Source organism: Phasianus colchicus, chromosome 29, assembly GCF_987193195.1.
Source record: "Phasianus colchicus chromosome 29, bPhaCol1.hap1.1, whole genome shotgun sequence".
Lineage (NCBI taxonomy): Eukaryota > Metazoa > Chordata > Aves > Galliformes > Phasianidae > Phasianus > Phasianus colchicus.
In genome coordinates, this window is record NC_143464.1 from 81265 (window position 1) to 108704 (window position 27440).

Genomic DNA, 27440 nt, shown 5'->3' on the forward strand with positions numbered 1-27440 from the left:
GGAAGGAATTTATTACTGTTTGCATTGATATTTCATAGAATCATAGAATCGCAAGATTGGAAACGACCTACAAGATCATCTAGTCCAACCATCCTCCCATCACCATTGTCACCACAAGCACTAAATCTCATCTTGTAGCTCCTCATGCAGATGCCCCTTGAACACTGCCAGGGACGGCGACTCTACCACCTCCTTGGGCAGCCATTCCAGTGCCTGACCACTCTGAGAGAAAAACCTCAGAGAGGTCTAACCTAAACCTCCTCCAGTACAACTTGTGGCTGTTTCCTTAGGTCCTGTTTGTCACCTGGGAGAAGAGGCCAAACCCCTCCTCTTCATTACAACCTCCCTTCAGGAAATTGTAGAGTGCAGTAAGGTCTCCTCTGAGCCGCCTCTTCTCCAGACTAAACAATCCCAGCTCCCTGAGCCGCTCCACATAAGATTTGTGCTTCAGACCCCTCATCAGTTCTGTTGCCCTTCTTTGGACATTGGGGCCTCAGTGCCTTTTTTGTAGTGAAGAGCCCAAAACTGGACACAGTACTTGAGGTGTGGCCAGAGCTGAGTACAGGGGGATGATTCCCTCCCTGCTGCTGCTGGCCACACTATTTCTAATGCAGGCCAGGATGCTGTTGGCCCTCTTGGCCACCTGGGCACACTGTTGGTTCCTGTTCAGCCGAACATCAACCAGTACTCCCAGGTCCCTTCCTCTTCACAGTCATCCAGCTGCTCAGCCCCAAGCCTATAGCACTGCATGGGGTTGTTGTGGCCAAAGTGCAGGACCTGGCACTTGGCCTTGTTGAACCTCAGCCCAGCGATCCAGCTTTTCTAGATCCCTCTGAAGTGCCTCTCTGCCTTCAGGCAGGTCAGCACCACCTCCCAACTTGGAGTCATCTGCAAACATACTGAGAGTACACTCAATCCCTTCATCTAGGTCATCAGTAAAGATATCAAACAAGATGGGCCCCAGTACCGACCCCTGGGGTTGCCAGCTGGATTTAGCTCCATTAACCACTACCTGTTGGGTGCAGCCCTCTAGCAGTTCCTTAGCCAAAGAAGGCTATACCTGTCCAGGCCATGGGCAGCCAGTTTCCCCAGGAGAATACTGTGGGAGACCATGGAAAAGGCTTTGCTGAAGTCTAGGCAGATTACATCAATAAATAGCCTTTCCCTCATCTACCAGGCTGATCACCCAGTCATAGAAGGAGATGAGGTTTGACAAGTATGACCTGCCTTTCAGCCCGGTCCCTTGGGCTTGTGACAGTCCAGATGGAGGAGGAGCTCTCTGTCTCCACCTGAATCACCAGGGGTGTATTCTGTGTAGCATCCCAGACTTACAGATTGGGACACAAAGTGCCCTGATGATAACTGATCTGCCTTTTAAAGGCAGATGTAAAGAAGGCATTGAGGACCTCAGCCTTCTGCTTATCCTCAGTGGTTGCACTCCCCGCTGCATCAAGTAAAGGATGGAAATTCTCCTTGGTCCTTCTCTTACCATTGATATATTTATAAGAGGATTTCTTACTCTCTTACTGCGGTGGCCAGTCTGAGTTCAAGTTGGACTTTTGCCTTCCTAACTTCCTCCCTGCATACCTTAGCAACTTCTTTGTAATCTCCCCAAGTAGCCTATCCCTTCAATTTTGTCACCTTACTGCCCTTCTTGTCTCCCTAGAGCCCATCTGACTTGCTGGGATTGCTGAATAGCTGTGTTTTGCTACCTCCTGCTTGTAACATCCAAAACCAGTGGTATAAAAATCAATGGGAATTTGTTGGAGTAAGTTTTTGAGTATTCTTTATTTTAGTAAAATGCACTGAATGTCTTTGGATGAAAGTCCAAATACCTACCCAAGTGTATTACAGTAATCATGGAATTTCTATTTCAAAGAGTTTTTCAAAGCCCTTCAAATGGAAAGACAAAAGGAAATGCAACTTCGGAGAAGTAAATGGTGCATATTAAGCAAACAAGCATCTAGGAATTTTAAAGAGGACTAACTTATGAAAACTGACTCCAGTAATGTTAGCATATAGCTTTCTTTATGAGGGTACTCAGGAATTCTTTTGGTAGTGAATGATACAATCCCAACTCCAGGTACACACTCAGCTTGGAAATGCGTGCACATTGTGTTTGGTTGGCCAGCTGCTTTGACTCCATCACATTGCATCATCTTGTCTTGATTTCTTTGCTCCCTCTGTTGAAAGCTTTGCTCAATCTAGACTCATTGCAGGTGCTGAATCTGTTATTTTGATCCACGTGAGATTGATACAGAGATTAAACAGAAAATAAGGTAGGGTTCTGCCACACTAATTTGAGTGTCTTAGGAGCACAATCTTGCTTAGGATAGGGTATCTGCCACAGTGCCAATTGTCATCGCCCCACAGCCTTTGTGGGAATCAGACTTGTAGAATTAGCTCCTTGAAGAGAGGGGCTCACAAGGTGTTAATCCATGTAAACTTCAGAGTGCCAGGTTGTGTGATGGCATTTATAGGGCAGAACCCATAGAGAATATGCCTCTGTCGCCACTCTGTCTTGTGATGACACAGCACCTGCTGTAGCATGGGGTTAGCGGGACTGCAGGCACAGCGGGATGGGAGCTGAGCCAGCCACAGCCTGGCAGATGCCATGCAGGGTGCCCTGCCTGGTGCTGGGCTTAGGCTGCCCTGTGCTGGTGAGGCTGCTTGGGGTGGGTGTAGGGCAGCTTCCTGCCAAGCAGGACCACAACCAGCAGCAGGTTACTTGTGTGAGCAGGGGCGTGGGGGGAGAGCGTACTGCACTTGCTGTTACTGCCTCAGAGGAATGTTGTTATCTTTAAAATGTTTTTAACTGCTGTAGGACTCATGTCATTCTTACCTCCACTCTAGAGTACTCTGTCACTACATTTGAGAGTACAGGCTAAGAGCACAAGCTGTTGTTGGATTTCATTTTATTTTTACTATCCACAGGAAACAGTGGGTTGTTTCAAAAATAGAATCGTCTTTGCTAAGATGAAGTTTCACTCCATGTAACACAGAACCCTGAACTCTTGGTATTTTATAGCTGATACAACCAGTCTTTCCAATCTACTGAAGAAGTAGGCTTAGGAACACAGAGAATAAGTCCCAGCTGCAGTAGATGATTGTGTAGCTTGAGAAAGGCTGACCCTGGGGGCTCAGGTAGTTCAGATCTAACCTTTTGGTATTCTAAAGCGTGAATAATTCAGCTGATGTACTTTTCCTTGTATTGTTGCCTCTTCATTGTTGATGGATAATTTCAGTAGTTTTTGCTGGGCTGGTTGCTGGTTAGCAGATAGGCTTTTGTACTTACCTTCATAAGGCAGTGATTTTAGAAATCGTGAATGTTCTGCTTCCGAGTGATTTTCTCCCATTTTTTGATTCAAACAAGAACAACTTATGATTATTTTTATTTTTTTTTAATGCCAGGCATTGTGTTCAAGTTAAAAAATTAACACATCTGTATAATCAATGACAATTATATAAAGGAATATTATATAATCAAATAATATTAAGATGTTATAATAGCAAAATAAGCAAGAGAGTTAGGCACAGCGAGACAAAGAGAGTAAATAGGATGCTTACCCGTGTTGTGGGCTCGCTCAGGAAACTCCAGTGGAGTGGATCTTCAGAGCATGTTGGTAACTGCTGAGGCTTTGGCTGACAACAGCTTTCAGCTATGTCTGAACTATACTGGATTTGTCTCATGCTTTTAGTATGTCAGTATTTCTCTTCCAGACCTCTGAATCAATTATTCCTCTGCTATTTATCTTTTTTGGTTGCTAGAGAGAAGAGTTACTATGTTACATCCTGATTTGTAAAATCAAGCGTGGTGATTTTCAGTAATTTAGGATTATCTTGCTTTTCTTTATGTGAAATAAATGGTAACCTATCCTTTTCCTTTGTGTAATGCAGAGGGATGGGGTTGGAGGTCTGGCTGGTTCATGTGGCATCCCAGATTTTCCTACGCAGCTTAAGTTAATTCCTACATAACCTACATAACCAGAAATTCTCAAATATGGTAAAACTTGATTTCTAGTTTTTTGGTATGTATGTTAAAGTCACTTGTTTCCAGTTCAGACAGCATTGCCTCACATATGTTTGTTGTCTCATAGTAAAAAATTCTTTTAATAATTTGGCTACATACATACTCCACCCATAGTTTGCATATTGTCTTCTTATGATGAGGTTTGCCTGTTAAGTAGAAAGACAGTGAGCTTAGATTACAGAAGCAGAGGAGCAAAGACAGCTTAGAGGCTCAACACAGTATAGATGAGTTAGACTTTTACTTTAAAGTTGTAATGTTCTGGGTCTTATGTGGGATGAGATACAGGTGTGAGTGTTACAGACAAGTGTTTTTCCTGGGTACATTGTTTACCTGCTGCCATGCAAGCCAGCTCTTTTTTTCTCTGCCTCCGCTTTTATTGCCCGTATCTATCTGCATCACAAAATCTCTAACAGATTTCGTTTCTAAAATTGTATGTCCAGAAGAAGGGCTTATCGCAGTCTTTATATCATCCTTGGATGGAAATTGGTAGTGTATGGGGGAGTTTGCATAAATTATTAGCATCTTACCAAAACCAAGGAACAGGAAAAAAAAAAAACCCAAAGAAATGATTATAGCTGAGCCAGGAGGAAACATTATCTTCAGTTTGTGGAGTCTACCCTTTGTCCCCATTCTGCTCAGCACTGACTGGATGGGGTTAACATTGACCACTAACAAAAGCGCTCTGCTACCTGTCTCACAGTGCTCCGGTCTTTGTTGCTGCATTATGAGTGTACTGCTCCTACTGACATGTTTTCTCACACCCTCGCTTGTTATCTGAGCAGTGTTATCCCTCACAAGCTGTACAGTACCTGCTTGCTCCAGGTGCTACATAAGCACAGCAGAAGGATGCCAGGGGGCTTGCAGTAGTGTCTGCACACTGTTGTTCTTTCAAAGAAGCCCCTATTCTGGCTAACTAGAAGAAACCATTTTTTTCCTTCATAAGATCCTTGCAAACACAGTCAAAGTGAATGGAAGTTTGTGTCTAAATGTCTTTTTGCAGTAGGGGCAATGAGGTTATCTATTTTTCAGGAAGATAAGTGAGACAGTAAGGAAAACTGCTGGCTCAGGCTTCACCTCCGTTGTTGTGTTACCCACTCACAGGTATCATGTCTTTGGTAACGGGGTATAACACAATGAATCCTGTACCAAGACTGCTGTCATAGGTCAACAAGGGCCTGTGATGCCAGGGTGAAGGCTGATATTGCAGATTACTTCCAGTCACTGGAATACATGGAGTTTACACAGTCTTGGACATGGGGCTGTGCTCCTTTATTTTTTTTGTTTGTTTGTTTGTTTCCTTCTTGTTGCAGGGAGACAGCTGTTCGTTCTGCCCCTGTGAGGTCACTATGTGGAATGAAAGGGTCTGCAGCTGTGGAAGGAGGATCACTGCGTCGGGGTGGCTGCACGTTCAGACACATGGAAATTGGTGTGTTTGCCTAAAGATGTGTTCTCAAACTCAATCCCCAAAACCACTGCATTGCTGTAGGAGGCTAAATGTGCTTTTACAGGCTAGATTCACTTGCTTTGAAATACCGGTTTTGATGACAGGGAAGACAATTGAATGCTGCCAAAGATCTGTGTTGATGAGACAGGAAATAGTGGGCGTTGGCCTCCTGTGAGATGGGCTTGATACTGATCCACCAGGACTCTTCTGTCCTGGATTTCTACAGAGAACGTTGTTCTAGCTGCTTGTAGTTTTGAAGTGTGGGGAAGGAAAGAATGGTAAGGAACTAAGAACCTGCAAGATAATTTTGGATAGATTTAACTGAGGCAGCTGAAGACAGTGTTTCCCTCTGAAGAATCCAACTGTTTTGCACTGTGTATTAGTTCAACAGGCATCTGGATTGGATGCAGGGCTTTTCTGTTCAGGTTTCTGTTTGTTCTTTCATGGGACTGTTCTCTATGCATGTTGATTCAGGTCGAAAACCCTGGGATTTACAGTTACAGTAAAAGATAGTTGTATTATTGCATTTCTACTATTTTACCACTAAGTAAAGCAAGTGTTTTGCCTTCCTGCAGAGAGATGCTTTGTTCTAACTGGCAGCCACAGACTCCTTCTGGGCTGGCGACCCTGAAGGCTCATCTCTGGTGGAGGTAGCAGCATGCCCAGCAGCTACCCCTTCCTCCTCCCAGGCATGGATGCAAAGATTTTGGCCTCCTGCAGACTCGGTGGTCATCTCTGCTTTGCCATGACCATGTATTCATTTCCTTTGCTTTTTCGTGTTGCTGCTGCTGCTTCTGGATGGGTTGATGTTGGTTTACTCTGTTTGTTTTCCTGGTTGTTCTTCTGTTGTTTCTGCCTTGGTGTCCTGCTCCTTCTGCACTGCAGTGCATTGGTTTCTTTTCAGTTTTGTTGATTTTCGTTCCCCGTCTGTTTCTGTTCTTTGAACTAACTTTTTCTGTCCTAAGCGTATTCCCCTGTGTTTGTGAGGGTTTCAAGGGATTTAGCTTTGCTTTCCTTGGCTTCCCAGTCCTTCGTCTTTCTTTTATTTTTCCTGGTTTTGCTTGGCTTTGGTTTGCTCTTTGTTTTTTTGTTAGTATCGTGGCCCTGCATTGCTTTTCAGTTTTCATTCTTTCTTTCCATGGCTAAGCATTGGTGAGCTTTTTTATCTGTTTCCTTTGTTTGGATTGTTTGCTTCATCTTGGTTTGCTTTGGTTTGTTTTCCTTCTTTGTTTTGATTTGCCTTTTGCTTTTTCTGCGGTGAGCCTTTTTGCTTTTTCTGCAGTGAGCCTTTTTGCTGTGCTTTCCATTGTCTTTGTTTCATATCTGATGGTCCTTTGTCTTTCCTGCTCATTTCTTTGCATGATGTTGTTTTTTGCTGAAAGCATTCCTTTCCTTCTCAGAGTATGTTTCTTGGCTTTGCTTTGTTTGTTATTGTTATTCATTTTCTTAATTCTTTTCTTTCCTGTTCTTTTCTTTGGTTTATTTTCCTTTTTCCCAAGAGGATGGCTTGCCTCTAAACCAAATGTTGAGCCCTTTGGTCTTAACACTATCCCCTATGTGAAGCTCTTAACCCCAAACTTAAAGAAGAAAGGCTTAGCGTGTAATCGTGTCTAATAATGTTAACACTTTGCCCTCCTGCTTAATGGGTTTTCTTTAAGCCTGCTAGGAAAATGTAACCCTTAACCAGCAGGTTAACTGTCTGCCTGTTAACTGTCTTATGCCTACCACTTACTCTGTAGTGTAACTCATATCACTAACTCAAATGCATAAACCTGAAATCTTTCACTCTAAAGCAAACAGGTAATATGTAACCCTCACCAAATGGATAGCACGTAACCGTTTACTGTTAATGCAACTGGGAAAGCCTTAACCCGAATCAAAAAAGGGCAGCCCTTAATACTAACACAAGAGGGTAGCCCTTAACCATACCCCCATGTGGGAATCCTTTACTCTAATCCAATATCAGAAGCGTTAAACCACAAAAGGGAAGCCTTTCATCCTAATTTAATATGGTACCTCTTCATCCTAAACACTGGCCCCGAACACTCACCTGTAACCTAAAGGGTTTTCCTTAAACCTTAGCACTAGAAGAAATTGGTAACATTTCACCTTTAAACGTAATCCAAAATAGTGACCCTAAAACCTAATGCAGAAGGGTAACCCTTCACAATTAGCAGTAATGCTGAATAGTAGCACTTCAGCATAATCCAGAGCGGGATGAGGCTGAGTTTGTCTGCTTCCAGGGCTGCTGTGAGGCGCAGGGCTGGTGAGCGGCTGCGGGGCCCGTCGTCATCATGGAAACGCACTGTGACAGCACACAGGTTGTGGGAGCCCGGGTGATGGCTGCTGTGACATCCTGTGGCAGGCCTGGAGCTGCAGCCTCCAAGCTTTTTTGGCCTTGCACCCTAAGGAGTTAAGCCTGCTGTCCTGCACATGGTCCCACTGCAGAAGCTCTTTGGACGTAAGAAGTTTCTGGGGAGAGGGTAGATGCCTGAAGGCATTATTTTCTTCCTTCCAGAGAGTTTTCTTTTTCTTTGTTCTTTCCAATTGGATTTTCTTTGCTTTTCCTTTTGCTATTTAATATTTTTTTCTTTCTTTCATGCTTATTTCTCTGTTGCTTTGCAATGCTTTTTCTTACTTTTTTTTTTCTTTTCCTTTTTTCCTTTTCTTCCTTTCAGGCAGAGCCCTGGGGGCTGCTTGGTCAATGCCCTTACTTGGAGCAGGAGGCTGGGTTTTCCTTCTGAGGGCTTCATGCACAAATAGCAAGGAGAACTGGGACACAGAGCAGTCCTCAGGAAAAGCACTACTTTCCTGAGACGCTGTCTCAAGCTGCCTGTGCTCACCCTCCTCTCTTTTCTTGGAAGGTAACTCCCCTGCTTTTTCCATCTCTTTGTCTGATTGCTTGCATTTTTGTACAGCTAGGGCTTAGGAGATGTGTCCCAGGAAGGAACAAAGAGAAAACCTAGGTAGAAAGACAGTGCATCAAGTCCAGGTGGCTGTTGTGTATCTGTACCTCTCGTCGGTGCCTTCTAAAGCTCTGTCTTCTTCCGCTGCCCTTCCGCATGGCTGAGCTTCAGGGGAAGGCCACTTGCATCAGCTGGTGTCAGAAACAAAGCAGTACTTGAGGAGCGCAAGCTTCCTATGTTCGATCATAGTTCCTTACGTTTGCCACTCCAGTTCTACATGGTGTCCCGTTTCTACAGCTGACTCAGCTGTAGATGTCTCTCCTACATCAAACACATCCTTTCATTCAAAATGTGGGTTCTTACCCACAGAAACTTTCCATTTCCCACTTTCTCAAAAAGATTGAATCGACTCCTAAGGCTGCTTCCCTAAAACAAAGTGTAATTTTTCTATTTCGCTGAAACCAGTCACCAATAGAAGTTGTCCTCTCCTTTATTACTGTCTCGTCTGTGTGTGCTCTTCCCCTGTTCTGCTCTTCTAGTGCTCTTGTCAGCATCCAATCTCTGCGCCGCAGCTCTATGTCGGACTTTCTTTTGGGGTGGAGGAAGGTACGTAGGGCCTAGATTTGTACAAGAAAAGCTATTGTGCTGTGCCCAGAAGGTGATGAAGAAGAGCCCTGGGGAACCAGGAGCACAAAGGCAGCGTGTTTCTCCGAAGGCCACAGCGTGAGCACGTGTTCCCTTTGGCGGACTCCTTTGTACCTCTGCAGGAAGTGCTTTGGAATGGAGAATTTTCTGGAGTTGTTTCCAGTTGTTGCTTGGATGAGCTGAGGCTTTTCTCCTTGTATCTTGGCAGGAAAGCAGAGCGGAGGGAACGTCTGTGGTGAGATGCTCAGGTGAAGTTGCCTTCCCTGCACCAACAGCCTGTTTGTGTCCACGTGATGCACGGTGAAGGGAAGCCTGCTGTTCTGTCAGTAAGCCTGCCTAGTGGAATGATGTTTTTGGCCTTTTTGGCAAGTGTGTGAGGAGAGGTCCTTGGACAGGCTTTTCTTTTCTGGTTTTATTTTTGGTTGCTTTTTTTTGTTGTTGTTTGTTTGTTTTTTTCCAGGGGACCAGGGCTGTTCAATTGTTAGTTACAATGGTTGATTGGTGCTTGTTTGAAAAATATTTGTCATCTCGAGAAACAGTGTTCTCGCACCAGAGAAGGAGAAAGTCTCCCCCGATGGAAAAAAGTGGTGCCCATCACACCCCAACAGTGGCCGGAGCGGGAGTGTGCCAAGAAACCAGCCTGAGTGCTCCTGCTGGCCGCCGTGCTGCCACAGCCAGCTTTGCCTAGCGCCGATGTTTGTGGCCTGGAACATCCTGGCAGCGCGGCAGCTTCCTCTTTGCGGCTGGGATGCTGCCAGCGTGCTGCTTGTGCCCGGTGCTCTTGCGTTTGGTGGTGGTGCAGGCGGGCGTTGGGCACCTGGGTGGCTCGGTGCTGTCCCCGCGGTGCTTGTCTGCCAGCCGGCAGGAGATGCATCCGGGTGGCAGTGCGAGGCGCGTGAGAACCACGCGGGGCTGTTCCTGCTGCGCCTCTTCCAGGAGCTGTCCAGTTTGCGGCAAAGGAGGCACGGGGCGCTTGGCTGTCTCAATGCTGTCCCCCTGGTGTTTGTCTGCCACCTGGCAGGAGATGCATCCGGGTGGCAGTGCCAGGCGGGTGAGAATCACCCGGGGCTGCCTCCGCTGCACCTCTGCCATCAGGTGTGCAGTGAGGGGCGCCGGAGGTGCTGGGGCAGCCAGTGGGTTTGGCAGTGCCAGGCGGGTGAGAATCACCCGGGGCTCCCTCCGCTGCACCTCTGCCATCAGGTGTGCAGTGAGGGGCGCCAGAGGTGCTGGGGCAGCCAGGGGGGTCGGCACAGGCAACTCCGGGGATGCTGTCTTCTGCGGGAGCGAGTTGGTGCGGAGCCCAGATTCAGCATCTGTCTCGTTGCTGAGCTCCCTGCTGGCCCTGGGGGAGTCAGGCAGCTCTGCGATGGAAGAGCAGGAGTCGAAGCTGCTGGAGACATCTGGGCTCAGTCGCTCCGTGGCAGTGATGCACTGCATCAGGTCTTTGCTTTTGCAGCTGTCCGGAGCGCTGGCTGCTTCTGGAAAAGCGGAACATCCCCAGAACAATGATGGCAGCCTTCCCACGCCAGCTCGGTGTGGACACGGACCCGCCATCTCTGCAGACCACAAACTCACCATCAATCCAGTTGAGGAAATGGTCAATTTCCGCATCGTCAGCAAGAGTGTTGGTGCTGGGTCTCTCTTCTGGAAAAGGGAAGAAATCCCCAGTGGGGCAATGCCAGCTTTCCCACGGCCACTCGGCGCAGACAGCCGCCCAGCAGCTGTGCTGCTCCCAGACTCACCGTTGTTGATCCACGTGAGCAGGTCATCCATGTCTGCGGTGTCGTCCAGGATGCCTGTGTTGGCCGTCACTTCTGGAAAAGGAAAAAATCCCCAGTGGGGCAATGCCAGCTTTCCCGCGCCCACTCGGTGCGAACACCCCCCCGCCAGCTGTGCTGCCCCCAAACTCACCCTCGTTGATCCACATGAGGAGCTCCTCGATGTCGTCCGCGATGTCCTCCGGGGTGTCTGCGCTCGTTGTCACTGCTGGAAAAGCAAGAACATCCCCGGTGGAGCAATGCCAGCTTTCCCACAGCCAGCCGGTGCGGAGAGCGTGCCGCCCGCTCCGCAGCCCCTGAACTCACCGCCTGGTTCCAGCGTGGCAGCGCTGCAGGTGAGCGGAGCCGTGGCGGGATGGGGGCACACGTCGGTGGGCGCAGGGTGCCCCCGGTCCTCCGAGAGCACCACGGCGTCTTGGAAGGGCTCCATCGGCGCCTCCCAGGTGTCAGGCAGGGTGCAGGGCACGGGGAGCACCTGCTGCTGCAGGGAGGGTACCTGCAAAAGAACGGGTGGGGGGCCGGGGCGGGCGGGGGCCTGCGGCAGGCAGGTGCCTGCGGGCTGCGGGGGCTCCCCGTGGAGGAGCACGGCCCCAGGCCACAGCCCCATGGGCTGCTGGGGCAGCAGCGTCCCTGCCAGCAGGGGATATCCCGAGCAGGGAGCAGGGGCGGTGGGGGAAGCCATAGCTGGGTGCAGCCCCCCAGGTAGGAGCAGCAGCACCAGTAAGTGCAGCCCCGCAGCTGGGGTCAGGCCCCCAGGTGGCAGCTGAGCCGGGGTTGGGGGCAGCCCCCCAGGTGGGAGCTGCGCTGCCTGTCCCCAGACACCTGGTCCCCCAGGCCAGACAGAGGCCTGAGGTGCCAGGTAGGTGGCAGTGGGGACAGGGGAGGGTTGGGGTGGTACCGGCATCGGTCCGCGGACGGTGGGCTGCATCCAGGCGGGGTCCGGTGGCGGCACAGTCGCTTCAACGAAAATGGCGTCGGGTGTCAGAGGCACCGTCAGCGCTCGTCGAGGGAATCTCTCTGTGGGGAAATGCCAGAAGGGGCGCTGGGCTGAGAGCCGGGGCACTGGGGTGAGATCCGGGTGAGAGGAGAGGGATCTGGGGCGCTGGGGTGCGATCTGTGGTCACAGGGATGAGATCAGGTGTGCTGGGGTGAGATCTGGGGCCCTGGGCTGAGATCTGGTGCGCTGGGCTGAGATCTGGGGTCACAGGGATGAGATCTGGGGCCCTGGGCTGAGATCTGGAGTCACAGGGGTGAGAGAGATCTGGTGCACTGGGCTGAGATCTGGAGTCACAGGGGTGAGATCTGGGGCCCTGGGCTGAGATCTGGAGTCACAGGGGTGAGAGAGAGCTGGTGCGCTGGGGTGAGATCTGGAGTCACAGGGGTGAGATCTGGGGCCCTGGGCTGAGATCTGGGGTCACAGGGGTGAGGTCTGGGGTGCTGGGGTGCGATCGAGGGTCACAGGGATGAGATCAGGTGTGCTGGGGTGAGATCTGGGGCCCTGGGCTGAGATCTGGTGCACTGGGCTGAGATCTGGGGTCACAGGGATGAGATCTGGGGCCCTGGGCTGAGATCTGGAGTCACAGGGGTGAGAGAGACCTGGTGCGCTGGGGTGAGATCGAGGGTCACAGGGGTGAGAGAGATCTGGTGTGCTGGGGTGAGATCTGGGGTCACAGGGGTGAGAGAGATCTGGTGTGCTGGGGTGAGATCTGGGGTCACAGGGGTGAGAGAGATCTGGGGCCCTGGGCTGAGATCTGGAGTCACAGGGGTGAGAGAGATCTGGGGCCCTGGGCTGAGATCTGGAGTCACAGGGGTGAGAGAGATCTGGGGCCCTGGGCTGAGATCTGGAGTCACAGGGGTGAGAGAGATCTGGGGCCCTGGGCTGAGATCTGGAGTCACAGGGGTGAGGTCTGGGGCGCTGGGGTGCGATCGAGGGTCACAGGGGTGAGATCTGGTGCGCTGGGGTGAGATCTGGGGCACTGGGGTCAGCTGGAGCATCAGAGCAGGGGGAGCCCGCTGCCTTACCTGCCATGACAGCTGGAGAGTGGCAGTTGGGGGAGCCCCTCCCCCCAGGGGGGTTCCGTGACCGTTGGGGTCAGCCCCTTTCCCCCAGGCTTGCGATGATTTGACTTTTCGTACCCAAACATCCTTCCCATGCCAGTTGTTTCCCATCCCGATGATCAGTGACCATCCCGATGGGCATTTGGCAGCCCAGTGCTCTTCCTTGCCAAGGGTCTGCCCGTCCCAGTGGGGATTTGCCATCCCTGCAGTGAGTTCTCACCCCAGGGATGGTTTCCCCTCCCGTCCAAGCGATTTCCAGTCGTCACCGCCCAAAATTGTGTTTATCCAGGCCATGGCTAAGAACTTAAAGTGCCAGCATTAGTTACGAGTTCTTGAAAGTGGTAGCGGCCGTGGTAGGCCAGTTAGACCTATGGTAACAAGGGACAGTAACAACATGTGGGACAGCCCTGGTTTAGCTGAGAACAGTGCAGGAATGAGTCAGTGCCCGTGCAGCGTATGCCGAGCTTGTTACTGTGAACTGGTCCTTTGTGCCTCGGAGAACATCACTAACTTTAAACCGTGGACTTTTTCTCCTGGCTTTGGCTGTCTCTTGGGGGCATTGCTAGCGAGGACAGAAGAGACAGCATTGTCTTTTCTGCTCTTCCCTCTTCCGTGCTTCCCCTTTCTGCTCTCTTCCTCATCTACTCTTCAGCTCTTCTCCCTGAGTGTTATCCTCTTTTTTTCTGCTCATCTGCTGTTCTTTCTTCCTTGTATCCTGAGTCCTCTCCTGCATCTGTACTCCTCTTCTGCTTTTCTTTTTTCTTACCCGTATCCTCTCTTCTCCTCTTGTTCTCCTCATCCGCTCTTCTGACTTAACTGTATCCTCTTTGCACATCTTGCGCTCTACGGTTCTTCTGTTCTGGCCACTCTCTGCTCTTCTACTTCACAGCTCTTTTCCTTCTCTGCTCTTCTGTGCTCTCTTCCTCCCTTCTGTTCTTTTTCGTTTCTGCGCTTCTCACGGACCCGTGTCCTGTCTTCCCATCTTCTGTACTTCTGCCATACCCGTATTCTCTCTTCTTCTCTTCAGCTCCTCTCCACTTCTGCTTTTCTGCCTTAGCTGTCTTGGCTCATCTCCCTTTCTGCTCTTCTCCCCGTCTGCACGTCTTTCTTACCTTCATCCTCTCTTTTATTCTCCTGCTCTCCTCCTCTTCTGCTCATCTCCTCATTGCTCTGCTGTCTTGCCTGGATCCAACCGTTTTCTCTCTTGCGCTTTTCATCTTCTGCACTTCTTTCTTACCTGCATCCTTTCTTCTTTTTCTTCTCTGCTGCTCTTCTTTATTTCTGCCTTGTCTGTATGTGCTCTTTCCCTGTTCTGCTCTTCTAGTGCTCTTGTCAGCATCCAATCTCTGCGCCGCAGCTCTATGTCGGACTTTATTTTGGGGTGGAGGAAGATACGTAGGGCCTAGATTTGTACAAGAAAAGCTATTGTGCTGTGCCCAGAAGGTGATGAAGAAGAGCCCTGGGGAACCAGGAGCACAAAGGCAGTGTGTTTCTCCGAAGGCCACAGCGTGAGCACGTGTTCCCTTTGGCGGACTCCTTTGTACCTCTGCAGGAAGTGCTTTGGAATGGAGAATTTTCTGGAGTTGTTTCCAGTTGTTGCTTGGATGAGCTGAGGCTTTTCTCCTTGTATCTTGGCAGGAAAGCAGAGCGGAGGGAACGTCTGTGGTGAGATGCTCAGGTGAAGTTGCCTTCCCTGCACCAACAGCCTGTTTGTGTCCACGTGATGCACGGTGAAGGGAAGCCTGCTGTTCTGTCAGTAAGCCTGCCTAGTGGAACGATGTTTTTGGCCTTTTTGGCAAGTGTGTGAGGAGAGGTCCTTGGACAGGCTTTTTTTTTTTTTTTTTTTTTTTTTCAGGGGAAATGCTATTTCAGTTGTTAGTTACAATGGTTGATTGGTGCTTGTTTGAAAAATATTTCTCATCTCGAGAAGCAGTGTTCTCGCACCAGAGAAGTGAGAAATCTCCTGTACATCCTGTCTTCTCCGTGAGACCTTTGCACAATGTCTCTAGATGCCTGTAGAAATGGTGGGGGGATAAATGGGGAAGAGCTGAGGTGCAGTTTCTGTGCGTGCTCTGTACACGGAGCAGGCGTCGCCTAGTGAGAGCTAGGAGCCCTTTGCAGCGTGGTGGATTTGTTTTCCTTGCTTGTTGGAGCGTGATGCTTTTGTAGGTGCAGTGTGCATTGTAAGTAACTGTGAACTGTGCTGAGACAACAGGTGTGCTGGAGAGAGCCCCGCTGCAGCCTTTTTGTTTGGGCAGTTTTATTCCCTCTGGGGATTAAAGGGGTCTTGAAAAACTCACAAGTGCAACGTGCTACTGCTCCAGCCTGTCAAGTGGAGATGATGCCTTTCCTCCCATTGGGGCAGGGAGGAAAGTAGGTGAGAAATTCATCTGCCAGTGTGAAGTGGCAGGTTCGGAAGATGGTAACAGGCACGGTAGGCCAGGTAGCAAGATCTCAGAATCCTAGTATCGCCAAGGTTGGAAGAGACCTACGAGATCAGCAGTCCAACCATCCACCTATCATCAATAGTTCTCACTCATCCATGTCCCTCGACACAGCGTCTAACCGTTCCTCGAACACCTCCAGGGTCAGTGACTCCACCAACTCCCTGGGCAGCCCTTTGCAGCGCCCAGCCACTCTTTTGGAAAAGCAGTATTTCCTACCATCCAGCCTGAATCTCCCCCGGCTCAAATGGAGGCCGTTCCCTCCAGTCCTATTGCTAGTTAACAATGTGAGTTAACAGTGAGAGAGTGTTAACAGTGAAAGTGAATGTGTGTGGGGCATCCCTGACTTGGCTGACAGGAGTGGAACAGTGTTCACGTGGACGGCGGGGGGCTTGTTCCTGTGAAACGGTCCCTTGTGCTCCAGGAATCTCTGTGACTTTCTATCATGGCCTCTTCCTCCTGGTTTTCAGTGTGTACAGAGGCACTGGTAATGAAGAGAGAACAGACCTCTTCCTGGGCCACAGAATGGAATGTGCTTGAGAAGCAAAGGCAGGCAGGTGTGTGCAAAGCAAAGGCGTGTGTGTGCTTGCAGAGGGAAGCAGAGGGAAGCATGTGCACGCATCGAAAGCAAAGGCGGGCAGGTGCTTGTGAGGCAAAGGCAGGTAGGGGTGTGCTTGCTTGCTTAGCAAAGGCATGCAGGTGCATGCTTGCATAGCAAAGGCAGGCAGGTGCATATGAAGGAACGGCAGGTAGATGGATGCATGCTTGCTTCGAAAAGGCAGGCAGGTGCATGGCTGTGAAGCAAAGGCAGGGAGACGTGTGCTTGCTTAGCAAAGGCAGGCAGATGGGTTCTTGCAAAGCAGTGGCAGGCAGGCAGGTGATTGCTTGTGAAGCGAAGGCCGGGAGGTGGTTGCTTGGTTAGCAGTGGCAGGCAGGTGTGTGCTTGCAAAGCAATCTCTAGCCAACTGAGGGGATGATGTTCTCAGGTTTTGTTGCTCTTTAATGACTTTCCTTTTTTTTTTTTTTTTTTTTCCTTTTCTTCTTTACTGCCTTCAGTGTCCCCGTCTCTTCCAGAAGCTGCTCTTTTGGCAGCCGCCGCGTGGGCTCGTTAGATGCCCTGAGTGTTTGGAAGAGAGCAGTTTTGTTGAGGGCTGTTGGTGGAATTTCTGTTGCCAGGAGCGCGCGGACAGAGAAAGAAGCGTTGTGCAGGCGGGGCAAAAGGAGTGCTGGGGGTCCTGGGAGCAGCAGTGAGGGAAGGTGTTTGAGCTAGTGCCATTCCACTGGAACATCCCTTTGGTTTTCTACTTCTGAGAGTACTGGAACTGGTTGAAAAAGATGTGACTTTAAGCGAGGGTGCAGAGCAGATTTAAGCTTTACAGGCGGCTGTGCCAGAGTGTGAAGCATCATCAGCAGGCATGGGTAGCACCAGCTTGAAACATCAGGGGAAGCAGTTAGCTTCCTCAGAGCCCCAGAGTGGAGTGCCAAGGTGATGAGATGAAGCAGCACTGAGGGTGGTTTTCCAGGATCTGTGTCTTCTAGGGCTCGGGACCAGGGCTGTCACTGGGGTCGCTTTCACTGGACACCCGCCACCCCTCCTCAGGACCCATGGTGAGCGTGTGGGTGACAAACATGTCACTGAGTGAGAGCATCAGGGTGGGAATGCATGGAACATAGCGGCCAGGGGAGAGACAGGCAGCACGGGGGGGGTGCGTGGGGGGGGAAGGTCAGCCCCAAGGAGAAAGTCTCCCCGCATGGAAAGAAGGGCTTGTTGAATGCCTTGGGTGAGATGTTGCAGAAGAGGAAATGAGTGAGGTTAGTTAAAATGTGCCACCTGGGTTCTGTTTGAGCCCCCTCCAACCCCACAAGTGCCGTCCAAAGCTCTCCGGTGCCCCCTGGTGCTCTTTGCAGTTCCCCACTAAGGTCCCATTGCCTCTCGGCGTTGTCTGGACTCTCCTTGTGCAAACTCAGTGCCCCCCAGTGCTGCCTGGAGCCACCCCAGTGCTGTGTGCGGCCCTCGCTAGCCTCCCAGTGCCCCGCAGTGGACCTCCCAGTGCCACCAGTACTGCCCAGTGCCCCCAGTTCAACACCCCCATTGCTCAGTACGTGACCATCTCCTTCCCCAGGAACAAAACAAGGCAGCAGAGATGATGACAGCAGCGATTGTGCTAGAGATGTTCAGTGTGGAGGAGCTGCAGCTCTTGGCTCCCTGCAGCCACCCCAACATCCCCAGAGGTGGGCACGGAGGCCTGGGGGGGCTTTGGTGCTGCATGAACGACTGCAGGCAGAGGTGTAGCAAAGCGAACGCAAACCATTTAATAGTTAAACGTACAAAAGAGTAAATAAATGACAATATTCCCAACCATTTCCCACCCTAACAATAGTTGCTGATCCCACCCCCTAAAATTCCCACCCTCTAATCAGTTTCCCACCCCCCGATCAAGTTCTCACCCCCCCGCTCCCTCCCACCAACAGTTTCCTCCCCGTCCAAAAAACTTCCCAGCCCCCAACATTCCCACCCCAGTAATTCTTTCCTCCCAGTTCCAACGATTTTGGAGTATAACATTGTATCAGAGTACAATTTCTCACTCAGAATTGCCACCCCACAAAAGTCCCTCCCCCTCCCCACATCCCCAGTGCCAGCAGTTACGGAGTACAAGAATTTTTGATGCCAGCCATCTGCCACCGCAGCCAGTTCTCACCCCAGTCATTTCCCACCCCAACAATATCACAGTACAGCCATTTCATTTCCCACTCCAAAAAGATCCCACCGCCCCAAAATGCCCACCCACAGCCATTCCCCACCCCAAGAATTCCCACCCGCAATTCCCACCCGCAGCCATTCCCTCCCCCCAGCCATTCCCACCCGCAATTCCCACCCGCAATCATCCCTCCCCCCACCCCCATTCCCACTCGCGATTCCCACCCCCAACCCTTCCCCACCCCAGCCATTCCCACCCCCCAACCATTTCCCACCCCCCAAGCAACATTTCCCAGCCCAAAGCTTTGACAGTCCAAGACTTTTGCAGTCCATCAGCTTCAGAGTCCCACATTGCCCCAGTCCAAGACGCCGCTTGTGGACAGCGCAGTTTTGGAAGGGTAGGGCTGGGGCCGGTGCTGGTGCCCCTGGAACGCTGCCGCTGCTCTCTGGGTGTCGTGGGGGCTAGCGAGGAGCCCAGGGCTACAGGGAGCCATATTCATCGGCTACGGCCACGTCTCCTGCTGCACCAAGTGGTGCCCATCACACCCCAACAGTGGCCGGAGCGGGAGTGTGCCAAGAAACCAGCCTGAGTGCTCCTGCTGGCCGCCGTGCTGCCACAGCCAGCTTTGCCTAGCGCCGATGTTTGTGGCCTGGAACATCCTGGCAGCGCGGCAGCTTCCTCTTTGCGGCTGGGATGCTGCCAGCGTGCTGCTTGTGCCCGGTGCTCTTGCGTTTGGTGGTGGTGCAGGCGGGCGTTGGGCACCTGGGTGGCTCGGTGCTGTCCCCGTGGTGCTTGTCTGCCAGCCGGCAGGAGATGCATCCGGGTGGCAGTGCGAGGCGCGTGAGAACCACGCGGGGCTGTTCCTGCTGCGCCTCTTCCAGGAGCTGTCCAGTTTGCGGCAAAGGAGGCACGGGGCGCTTGGCTGTCTCAATGCTGTCCCCCTGGTGTTTGTCTGCCACCCGGCAGGAGATGCATCCGGGTGGCAGTGCCAGGCGGGTGAGAATCACCCGGGGCTGCCTCCGCTGCACCTCTGCCATCAGGTGTGCCGCGGTGGGCGACGGTGGTGCGGAGGCAGCCAGTGCGTTTGGCAGTGGCAGACGGGTGAGAATCACCCGGGGCTGCCTCCGCTGCACCTCTGCCATCAGGTGTGCAGTGAGGGGCGCCGGAGGTGCTGGGGCAGCCAGTGGGTTTGGCAGTGCCAGGCGGGTGAGAATCACCCGGGGCTGCCTCCGCTGCACCTCTGCCATCAGGTGTGCAGTGAGGGGCGCCAGAGGTGCTGGGGCAGCCAGGGGGGTCGGCACAGGCAACTCCGGGGATGCTGTCTTCTGCGGGAGCGAGTTGGTGCGGAGCCCAGATTCAGCATCTGTCTCGTTGCTGAGCTCCCTGCTGGCCCTGGGGGAGTCAGGCAGCTCTGCGATGGAAGAGCAGGAGTCGAAGCTGCTGGAGACATCTGGGCTCAGTTGCTCCGTGGCAGTGATGCACTGCATCAGGTCTTTGCTTTTGCAGCTGTCCGGAGCGCTGGCTGCTTCTGGAAAAGCGGAACATCCCCAGAACAATGATGGCAGCCTTCCCACGCCAGCTCGGTGTGGACACGGACCCGTCATCTCTGCAGACCACAAACTCACCATCAATCCAGTTGAGGAAATGGTCAATTTCCGCATCGTCAGCAAGAGTGTTGGTGCTGGGTCTCTCTTCTGGAAAAGGGAAGAAATCCCCAGTGGGGCAATGCCAGCTTTCCCACGGCCACTCGGCGCAGACAGCCGCCCAGCAGCTGTGCTGCTCCCAGACTCACCGTTGTTGATCCACGTGAGCAGGTCATCCATGTCTGCGGTGTCGTCCAGGATGCCTGTGTTGGCCGTCACTTCTGGAAAAGGAAAAAATCCCCAGTGGGGCAATGCCAGCTTTCCCGCGCCCACTCGGTGCGAACACCCCCCCGCCAGCTGTGCTGCCCCCAAACTCACCCTCGTTGATCCACATGAGGAGCTCCTCGATGTCGTCCGCGATGTCCTCCGGGGTGTCTGCGCTCGTTGTCACTGCTGGAAAAGCAAGAACATCCCCGGTGGAGCAATGCCAGCTTTCCCACAGCCAGCCGGTGCGGAGAGCGTGCCGCCCGCTCCGCAGCCCCTGAACTCACCGCCTGGTTCCAGCGTGGCAGCGCTGCAGGTGAGCGGAGCCGTGGCGGGATGGGGGCACACGTCGGTGGGCGCAGGGTGCCCCCGGTCCTCCGAGAGCACCACGGCGTCTTGGAAGGGCTCCATCGGCGCCTCCCAGGTGTCAGGCAGGGTGCAGGGCACGGGGAGCACCTGCTGCTGCAGGGAGGGTACCTGCAAAAGAACGGGTGGGGGGCCGGGGCGGGCGGGGGCCTGCGGCAGGCAGGTGCCTGCGGGCTGCGGGGGCTCCCCGTGGAGGAGCACGGCCCCAGGCCACAGCCCCATGGGCTGCTGGGGCAGCAGCGTCCCTGCCAGCAGGGGATATCCCGAGCAAGGAGCAGGGGCGGTGGGGGAAGCCATAGCTGGGTGCAGCCCCCCAGGTAGGAGCAGCAGCACCGGTAAGTGCAGCCCCGCAGCTGGGGTCAGGCCCCCAGGTTGCAGCTGAGCCGGGGTTGGGGGCAGCCCCCCAGGTGGGAGCTGCGCTGCCTGTCCCCAGACACCTGGTCCCCCAGGCCAGACAGAGGCCTGAGGTGCCAGGTAGGTGGCAGTGGGGACAGGGGAGGGTTGGGGTGGTACCGGCATCGGTCCGCGGACGGTGGGCTGCATCCAGGCGGGGTCCGGTGGCGGCACAGTCGCTTCAACGAAAATGGCGTCGGGTGTCAGAGGCACCGTCAGCGCTCGTCGAGGGAATCTCTCTGTGGGGAAATGCCAGAAGGGGCGCTGGGCTGAGAGCCGGGGCACTGGGGTGAGATCCGGGTGAGAGGAGAGGGATCTGGGGCGCTGGGGTGCGATCTGTGGTCACAGGGGTGAGATCAGGTGTGCTGGGGTGAGATCTGGGGCCCTGGGCTGAGATCTGGTGCGCTGGGCTGAGATCTGGGGTCACAGGGATGAGATCTGGGGCCCTGGGCTGAGATCTGGAGTCACAGGGGTGAGAGAGATCTGGGCCCTGGGCTGAGATCTGGAGTCACAGGGGTGAGAGAGATCTGGGCCCTGGGCTGAGATCTGGAGTCACAGGGGTGAGAGAGATCTGGGCCCTGGGCTGAGATCTGGGGTCACAGGGGTGAGAGAGATCTGGGGCCCTGGGCTGAGATCTGGAGTCACAGGGGTGAGAGAGATCTGGGGCCCTGGGCTGAGATCTGGAGTCACAGGGGTGAGAGAGATCTGGGGCCCTGGGCTGAGATCTGGAGTCACAGGGGTGAGGTCTGGGGTGCTGGGGTGCGATCGAGGGTCACAGGGATGAGATCAGGTGTGCTGGGGTGCGATCTGGGGCCCTGGGCTGAGATCTGGTGCACTGGGCTGAGATCTGGGGTCACAGGGATGAGATCTGGGGCCCTGGGCTGAGATCTGGAGTCACAGGGGTGAGAGAGACCTGGTGCGCTGGGGTGCGATCGAGGGTCACAGGGGTGAGAGAGATCTGGTGTGCTGGGGTGAGATCTGGGGTCACAGGGGTGAGAGAGATCTGGGGCCCTGGGCTGAGATCTGGGGTCACAGGGGTGAGAGAGATCTGGGGCCCTGGGCTGAGATCTGGAGTCACAGGGGTGAGAGAGATCTGGGGCCCTGGGCTGAGATCTGGAGTCACAGGGGTGAGAGAGATCTGGGGCCCTGGGCTGAGATCTGGAGTCACAGGGGTGAGGTCTGGGGCGCTGGGGTGCGATCGAGGGTCACAGGGGTGAGATCTGGTGCGCTGGGGTGAGATCTGGGGCACTGGGGTCAGCTGGAGCATCAGAGCAGGGGGAGCCCGCTGCCTTACCTGCCATGACAGCTGGAGAGTGGCAGTTGGGGGAGCCCCTCCCCCCAGGGGGGTTCCGTGACCGTTGGGGTCAGCCCCTTTCCCCCAGGCTTGCGATGATTTGACTTTTCGTACCCAAACATCCTTCCCATGCCAGTTGTTTCCCATCCCGATGATCAGTGACCATCCCGATGGGCATTTGGCAGCCCAGTGCTCTTCCTTGCCAAGGGTCTGCCCGTCCCAGTGGGGATTTGCCATCCCTGCAGTGAGTTCTCACCCCAGGGATGGTTTCCCCTCCCGTCCAAGCGATTTCCAGTCGTCACCGCCCAAAATTGTGTTTATCCAGGCCATGGCTAAGAACTTAAAGTGCCAGCATTAGTTACGAGTTCTTGAAAGTGGTAGCGGCCGTGGTAGGCCAGTTAGACCTATGGTAACAAGGGACAGTAACAACATGTGGGACAGCCCTGGTTTAGCTGAGAACAGTGCAGGAATGAGTCAGTGCCCGTGCAGCGTATGCCGAGCTTGTTACTGTGAACTGGTCCTTTGTGCCTCGGAGAACATCACTAACTTTAAACCGTGGACTTTTTCTCCTGGCTTTGGCTGTCTCTTGGGGGCATTGCTAGCGAGGACAGAAGAGACAGCATTGTCTTTTCTGCTCTTCCCTCTTCCGTGCTTCCCCTTTCTGCTCTCTTCCTCATCTACTCTTCAGCTCTTCTCCCTGAGTGTTATCCTCTTTTTTTCTGCTCATCTGCTGTTCTTTCTTCCTTGTATCCTGAGTCCTCTCCTGCATCTGTACTCCTCTTCTGCTTTTCTTTTTTCTTACCCGTATCCTCTCTTCTCCTCTTGTTCTCCTCATCCGCTCTTCTGACTTAACTGTATCCTCTTTGCACATCTTGCGCTCTACGGTTCTTCTGTTCTGACCACTCTCTGCTCTTCTACTTCACAGCTCTTTTCCTTCTCTGCTCTTCTGTGCTCTCTTCCTCCCTTCTGTTCTTTTTCGTTTCTGCGCTTCTCACGGACCCGTGTCCTGTCTTCCCATCTTCTGTACTTCTGCCATACCCGTATTCTCTCTTCTTCTCTTCAGCTCCTCTCCACTTCTGCTTTTCTGCCTTAGCTGTCTTGGCTCATCTCCCTTTCTGCTCTTCTCCCCGTCTGCACGTCTTTCTTACCTTCATCCTCTCTTTTATTCTCCTGCTCTCCTCCTCTTCTGCTCATCTCCTCATTGCTCTGCTGTCTTGCCTGGATCCAACCGTTTTCTCTCTTGCGCTTTTCATCTTCTGCACTTCTTTCTTACCTGCATCCTTTCTTCTTTTTCTTCTCTGCTGCTCTTCTTTATTTCTGCCTTGTCTGTGTGTGCTCTTCCCCTGTTCTGCTCTTCTAGTGCTCTTGTCAGCATCCAATCTCTGCGCCGCAGCTCTATGTCGGACTTTATTTTGGGGTGGAGGAAGATACGTAGGGCCTAGATTTGTACAAGAAAAGCTATTGTGCTGTGCCCAGAAGGTGATGAAGAAGAGCCCTGGGGAACCAGGAGCACAAAGGCAGCGTGTTTCTCCGAAGGCCACAGCGTGAGCACGTGTTCCCTTTGGCGGATTCCTTTGTACCTCTGCAGGAAGTGCTTTGGAATGGAGAATTTTCTGGAGTTGTTTCCAGTTGTTGCTTGGATGAGCTGAGGCTTTTCTCCTTGTATCTTGGCAGGAAAGCAGAGCGGAGGGACCGTCTGTGGTGAGATGCTCAGGTGAAGTTGCCTTCCATGCACCAACAGCCTGTTTGTGTCCACGTGATGCACGGTGAAGGGAAGCCTGCTGTTCTGTCAGTAAGCCTGCCTAGTGAAATGATGTTTTTGGCCTTTTTGGCAAGTGTGTGAGGAGAGGTCCTTGGACAGGCTTTTCTTTTGTTGTTTTTTTTTTTTTCAGGGGAAATGCTATTTCAGTTGTTAGTTACAATGGTTGATTGGTGCTTGTTTGAAAAATATTTCTCATCTCGAGAAGCAGTGTTCTCGCACCAGAGAAGTGAGAAATCTCCTGTACATCCTGTCTTCTCCGTGAGACCTTTGCACAATGTCTCTAGATGCCTGTAGAAATGGTGGGGGGATAAATGGGGAAGAGCTGAGGTGCAGTTTCTGTGCGTGCTCTGTACACGGAGCAGGCGTCGCCTAGTGAGAGCTAGGAGCCCTTTGCAGCGTGGTGGATTTGTTTTCCTTGCTTGTTGGAGCGTGATGCTTTTGTAGGTGCTGTGTGCATTGTAAGTAACTGTGAACTGTGCTGAGACAACAGGTGTGCTGGAGAGAGCCCCGCTGCAGCCTTTTTGTTTGGGCAGTTTTATTCCCTCTGGGGATTAAAGGGGTCTTGAAAAACTCACAAGTGCAACGTGCTACTGCTCCAGCCTGTCAAGTGGAGATGATGCCTTTCCTCCCATTGGGGCAGGGAGGAAAGTAGGTGAGAAATTCATCTGCCAGTGTGAAGTGGCAGGTTCGGAAGATGGTAACAGGCACGGTAGGCCAGGTAGCAAGATCTCAGAATCCTAGTATCGCCAAGGTTGGAAGAGACCTACGAGATCAGCAGTCCAACCATCCACCTATCATCAATAGTTCTCACTCATCCATGTCCCTCGACACAGCGTCTAACCGTTCCTCGAACACCTCCAGGGTCAGTGACTCCACCAACTCCCTGGGCAGCCCTTTGCAGCGCCCAGCCACTCTTTTGGAAAAGCAGTATTTCCTACCATCCAGCCTGAATCTCCCCCGGCTCAAATGGAGGCCGTTCCCTCCAGTCCTATTGCTAGTTAACAATGTGAGTTAACAGTGAGAGAGTGTTAACAGTGAAAGTGAATGTGTGTGGGGCATCCCTGACTTGGCTGACAGGAGTGGAACAGTGTTCACGTGGACGGCGGGGGGCTTGTTCCTGTGAAACGGTCCCTTGTGCTCCAGGAATCTCTCTGACTTTCTATCATGGCCTCTTCCTCCTGGTTTTCAGTGTGTACAGAGGCACTGGTAATGAAGAGAGAACAGACCTCTTCCTGGGCCACAGAATGGAATGTGCTTGAGAAGCAAAGGCAGGCAGGTGTGTGCAAAGCAAAGGCGTGTGTGTGCTTGCAGAGGGAAGCAGAGGGAAGCATGTGCACGCATCGAAAGCAAAGGCGGGCAGGTGCTTGTGAGGCAAAGGCAGGTAGGGGTACGTTTGTGAGGCAAAGGCAGGTATGGGTGTGCTTGCTTGCTTAGCAAAGGCATGCAGGTGCATGCTTGCATAGCAAAGGCAGGCAGGTGCATATGAAGGAACGGCAGGTAGATGGATGCATGCTTGCTTCGAAAAGGCAGGCAGGTGCATGGCTGTGAAGCAAAGGCAGGGAGACGTGTGCTTGCTTAGCAAAGGCAGGCAGATGGGTTCTTGCAAAGCAGTGGCAGGCAGGCAGGTGATTGCTTGTGAAGCGAAGGCCGGGAGGTGGTTGCTTGGTTAGCAGTGGCAGGCAGGTGTGTGCTTGCAAAGCAATCTCTAGCCAACTGAGGGGATGATGTTCTCAGGTTTTGTTGCTCTTTAATGACTTTCCTTTTTTTTTTTTTTTTTTCCTTTTCTTCTTTACTGCCTTCAGTGTCCCCGTCTCTTCCAGAAGCTGCTCTTTTGGCAGCCGCCGCGTGGGCTCGTTAGATGCCCTGAGTGTTTGGAAGAGAGCAGTTTTGTTGAGGGCTGTTGGTGGAATTTCTGTTGCCAGGAGCGCGCGGACAGAGAAAGAAGCGTTGTGCAGGCGGGGCAAAAGGAGTGCTGGGGGTCCTGGGAGCAGCAGCGAGGGAAGGTGTTTGAGCTAGTGCCGTTCCACTGGAACATCCCTTTGGTTTTCTACTTCTGAGAGTACTGGAACTGGTTGAAAAAGATGTGACTTTAAGCGAGGGTGCAGAGCAGATTTAAGCTTTACAGGCGGCTGTGCCAGAGCGTGAAGCATCATCAGCAGGCATGGGTAGCACCAGCTTGAAACATCAGGGGAAGCAGAAGAAGAAGAAGTAGAAGAGCTGAGGTGCAGTTTCTGTGCATGCTCTGTACACGGAGCGGGCGTCACCTAGTGAGAGCTAGGAGCCCTTTGCAGCATGGTGGATTTGTTTTCCTTGCTTGTTGGAGCGTGATGCTTTTGTAGGTGCTGTGTGCATTGTAAGTAACTGTGAACTGTGCTGAGATAACAGGTGTGCTAGAGGGAGCCCCAAAGTCCTTAGTTGAGTGAGGGCCTTTTTTCTCCCTCTCTCAGTTTTTTTTCTTCTTCTTTTCTTTCTGTTAGTGTGATATAGCTGGCCCATCAGATAATTCACTGGGAGTTGTGCCTTCTTGCGAAGCTGTGGCAGGTGGGTGCATGCACTTCACTGCTAGTATGACCAAGCTGAAGATGCCTGAGCTGTGTGAGAGCTTTGAGAATTGGATGGATAGTTCTTGACCAAGGAAGAGCCCTGTGGTCCTAGCCCCCTGGGGAGAGGCTGGGATTGCTGAAGGGAGCGAGGATTCTTTGAGTGATCTGAATGGTCTAGGAAGGGAGGTGACAGGTTTAGGGTTCCTTTGCAGTGCTCTGCCCAGGCTGTGACACTGCCGGGGTTTGATTTTGAGTCACTCTGAATACAAAAGGAGACAAATGGTATTTTGTGCAGCCTGAAACCCTGCAACTCTGCTGTAGGGGCTCCAGCCCAGAGTAGGTGCCCTGTCTCCATGACTGCTGACCACGCTCTTCCCTTCTCCACAGTGACCACGGCCAGCCCCTGAAGCCCCAGTCATGAAGACCCTGTACGTCATGCCCAATGGCCATCTGTCTGTGCTGCCCATGTCTGTGATGGGTGATGGAAAGAGGTTGGGAAAATTGTCATTTTTCTTTTTCAATGCTCTCTACGTTAAATGATGAAATGTTTAGTGTTCACTTTGCTACACCTCTGCCTGCAGTCATTCATGCAGCACCAATGCCCCTGTACAGTGCATTCCTTAAACCCAGAGTAGAAAATGTGTTATTTGTGGGCAAATTGTATGATGTACATTTTTTATTGCTAAATCTGTCTATGATGTACTTAAAAAATGATTATTTTTTTGATAGAATTGGCTTCAGTTTTTAATTTATTTTTCCAGTCGATCCTTTCTTTTGTGTCCTGACTTGATCTGTCTGGTAGCTGCTGTGATAGTCTTACCATTGCCCTTTGGACTAAGGGTCTGTGTCTGCTGTGGAATTGCCTAGCAGGGATAATGGTAACCTAGTTGCAACTGGAAAACTCCACCAAAGGTGTTTTTCAGTGACACTGTTTGTTTGTTACTGGTGGTGTTCTTGTTACAGAGGTAGACAGGGGCAGAGCAAATGAAGTGCTGAGTAGGCAAGTGAATGAATGTGAACTTCTCAGACAAAATTCCTTCGATCAGGCTTTGGGCAGGGGGAGGATGTGTTGAAAAATCCTGTTGCCAACAGAGTGAAGCGCTCTTGCCCTTGATGACATCTTTTTTCCCATAAGTCTCCATATTGAGTTAGACAAGTAGTCATAGTCCAGCTGCCTACATATAGCAGTAAGCAGCCGTAGGGGAAGAGGATCTGATTTTGGCATTCTTTC

General features: G+C 52.2%; 1 protein-coding gene across 22 annotated transcripts in view; it reads left to right on the forward strand.

Annotated features, from left to right (window-relative positions):
- The first annotated feature begins 13889 nt into the window (after positions 1-13889).
- The window catches only part of LOC116241261 (RANBP2-like and GRIP domain-containing protein 1), a 38929-nt gene continuing 25378 nt past the window's right edge, over positions 13890-27440 (forward strand). For 19 of the 22 annotated variants that reach the window (XM_090126760.1, XM_090126754.1, XM_090126766.1 and 16 more), the window contains exons 1-3: positions 13890-20167; positions 23579-23696; positions 26597-26700. In XM_090126760.1, the coding sequence (XP_089982886.1) occupies positions 18698-20167; positions 23579-23674 (1566 nt within the window). In that variant the 5' untranslated portion in view covers positions 13890-18697 and the 3' untranslated portion in view covers positions 23675-23696; positions 26597-26700. Of the gene's footprint in view, positions 20168-23578; positions 23697-23762; positions 26492-26596; positions 26701-27440 lie in introns of those variants that run through there. The other 3 variants (XM_090126772.1, XM_090126773.1, XM_090126774.1) reach the window with 3 other exon arrangements.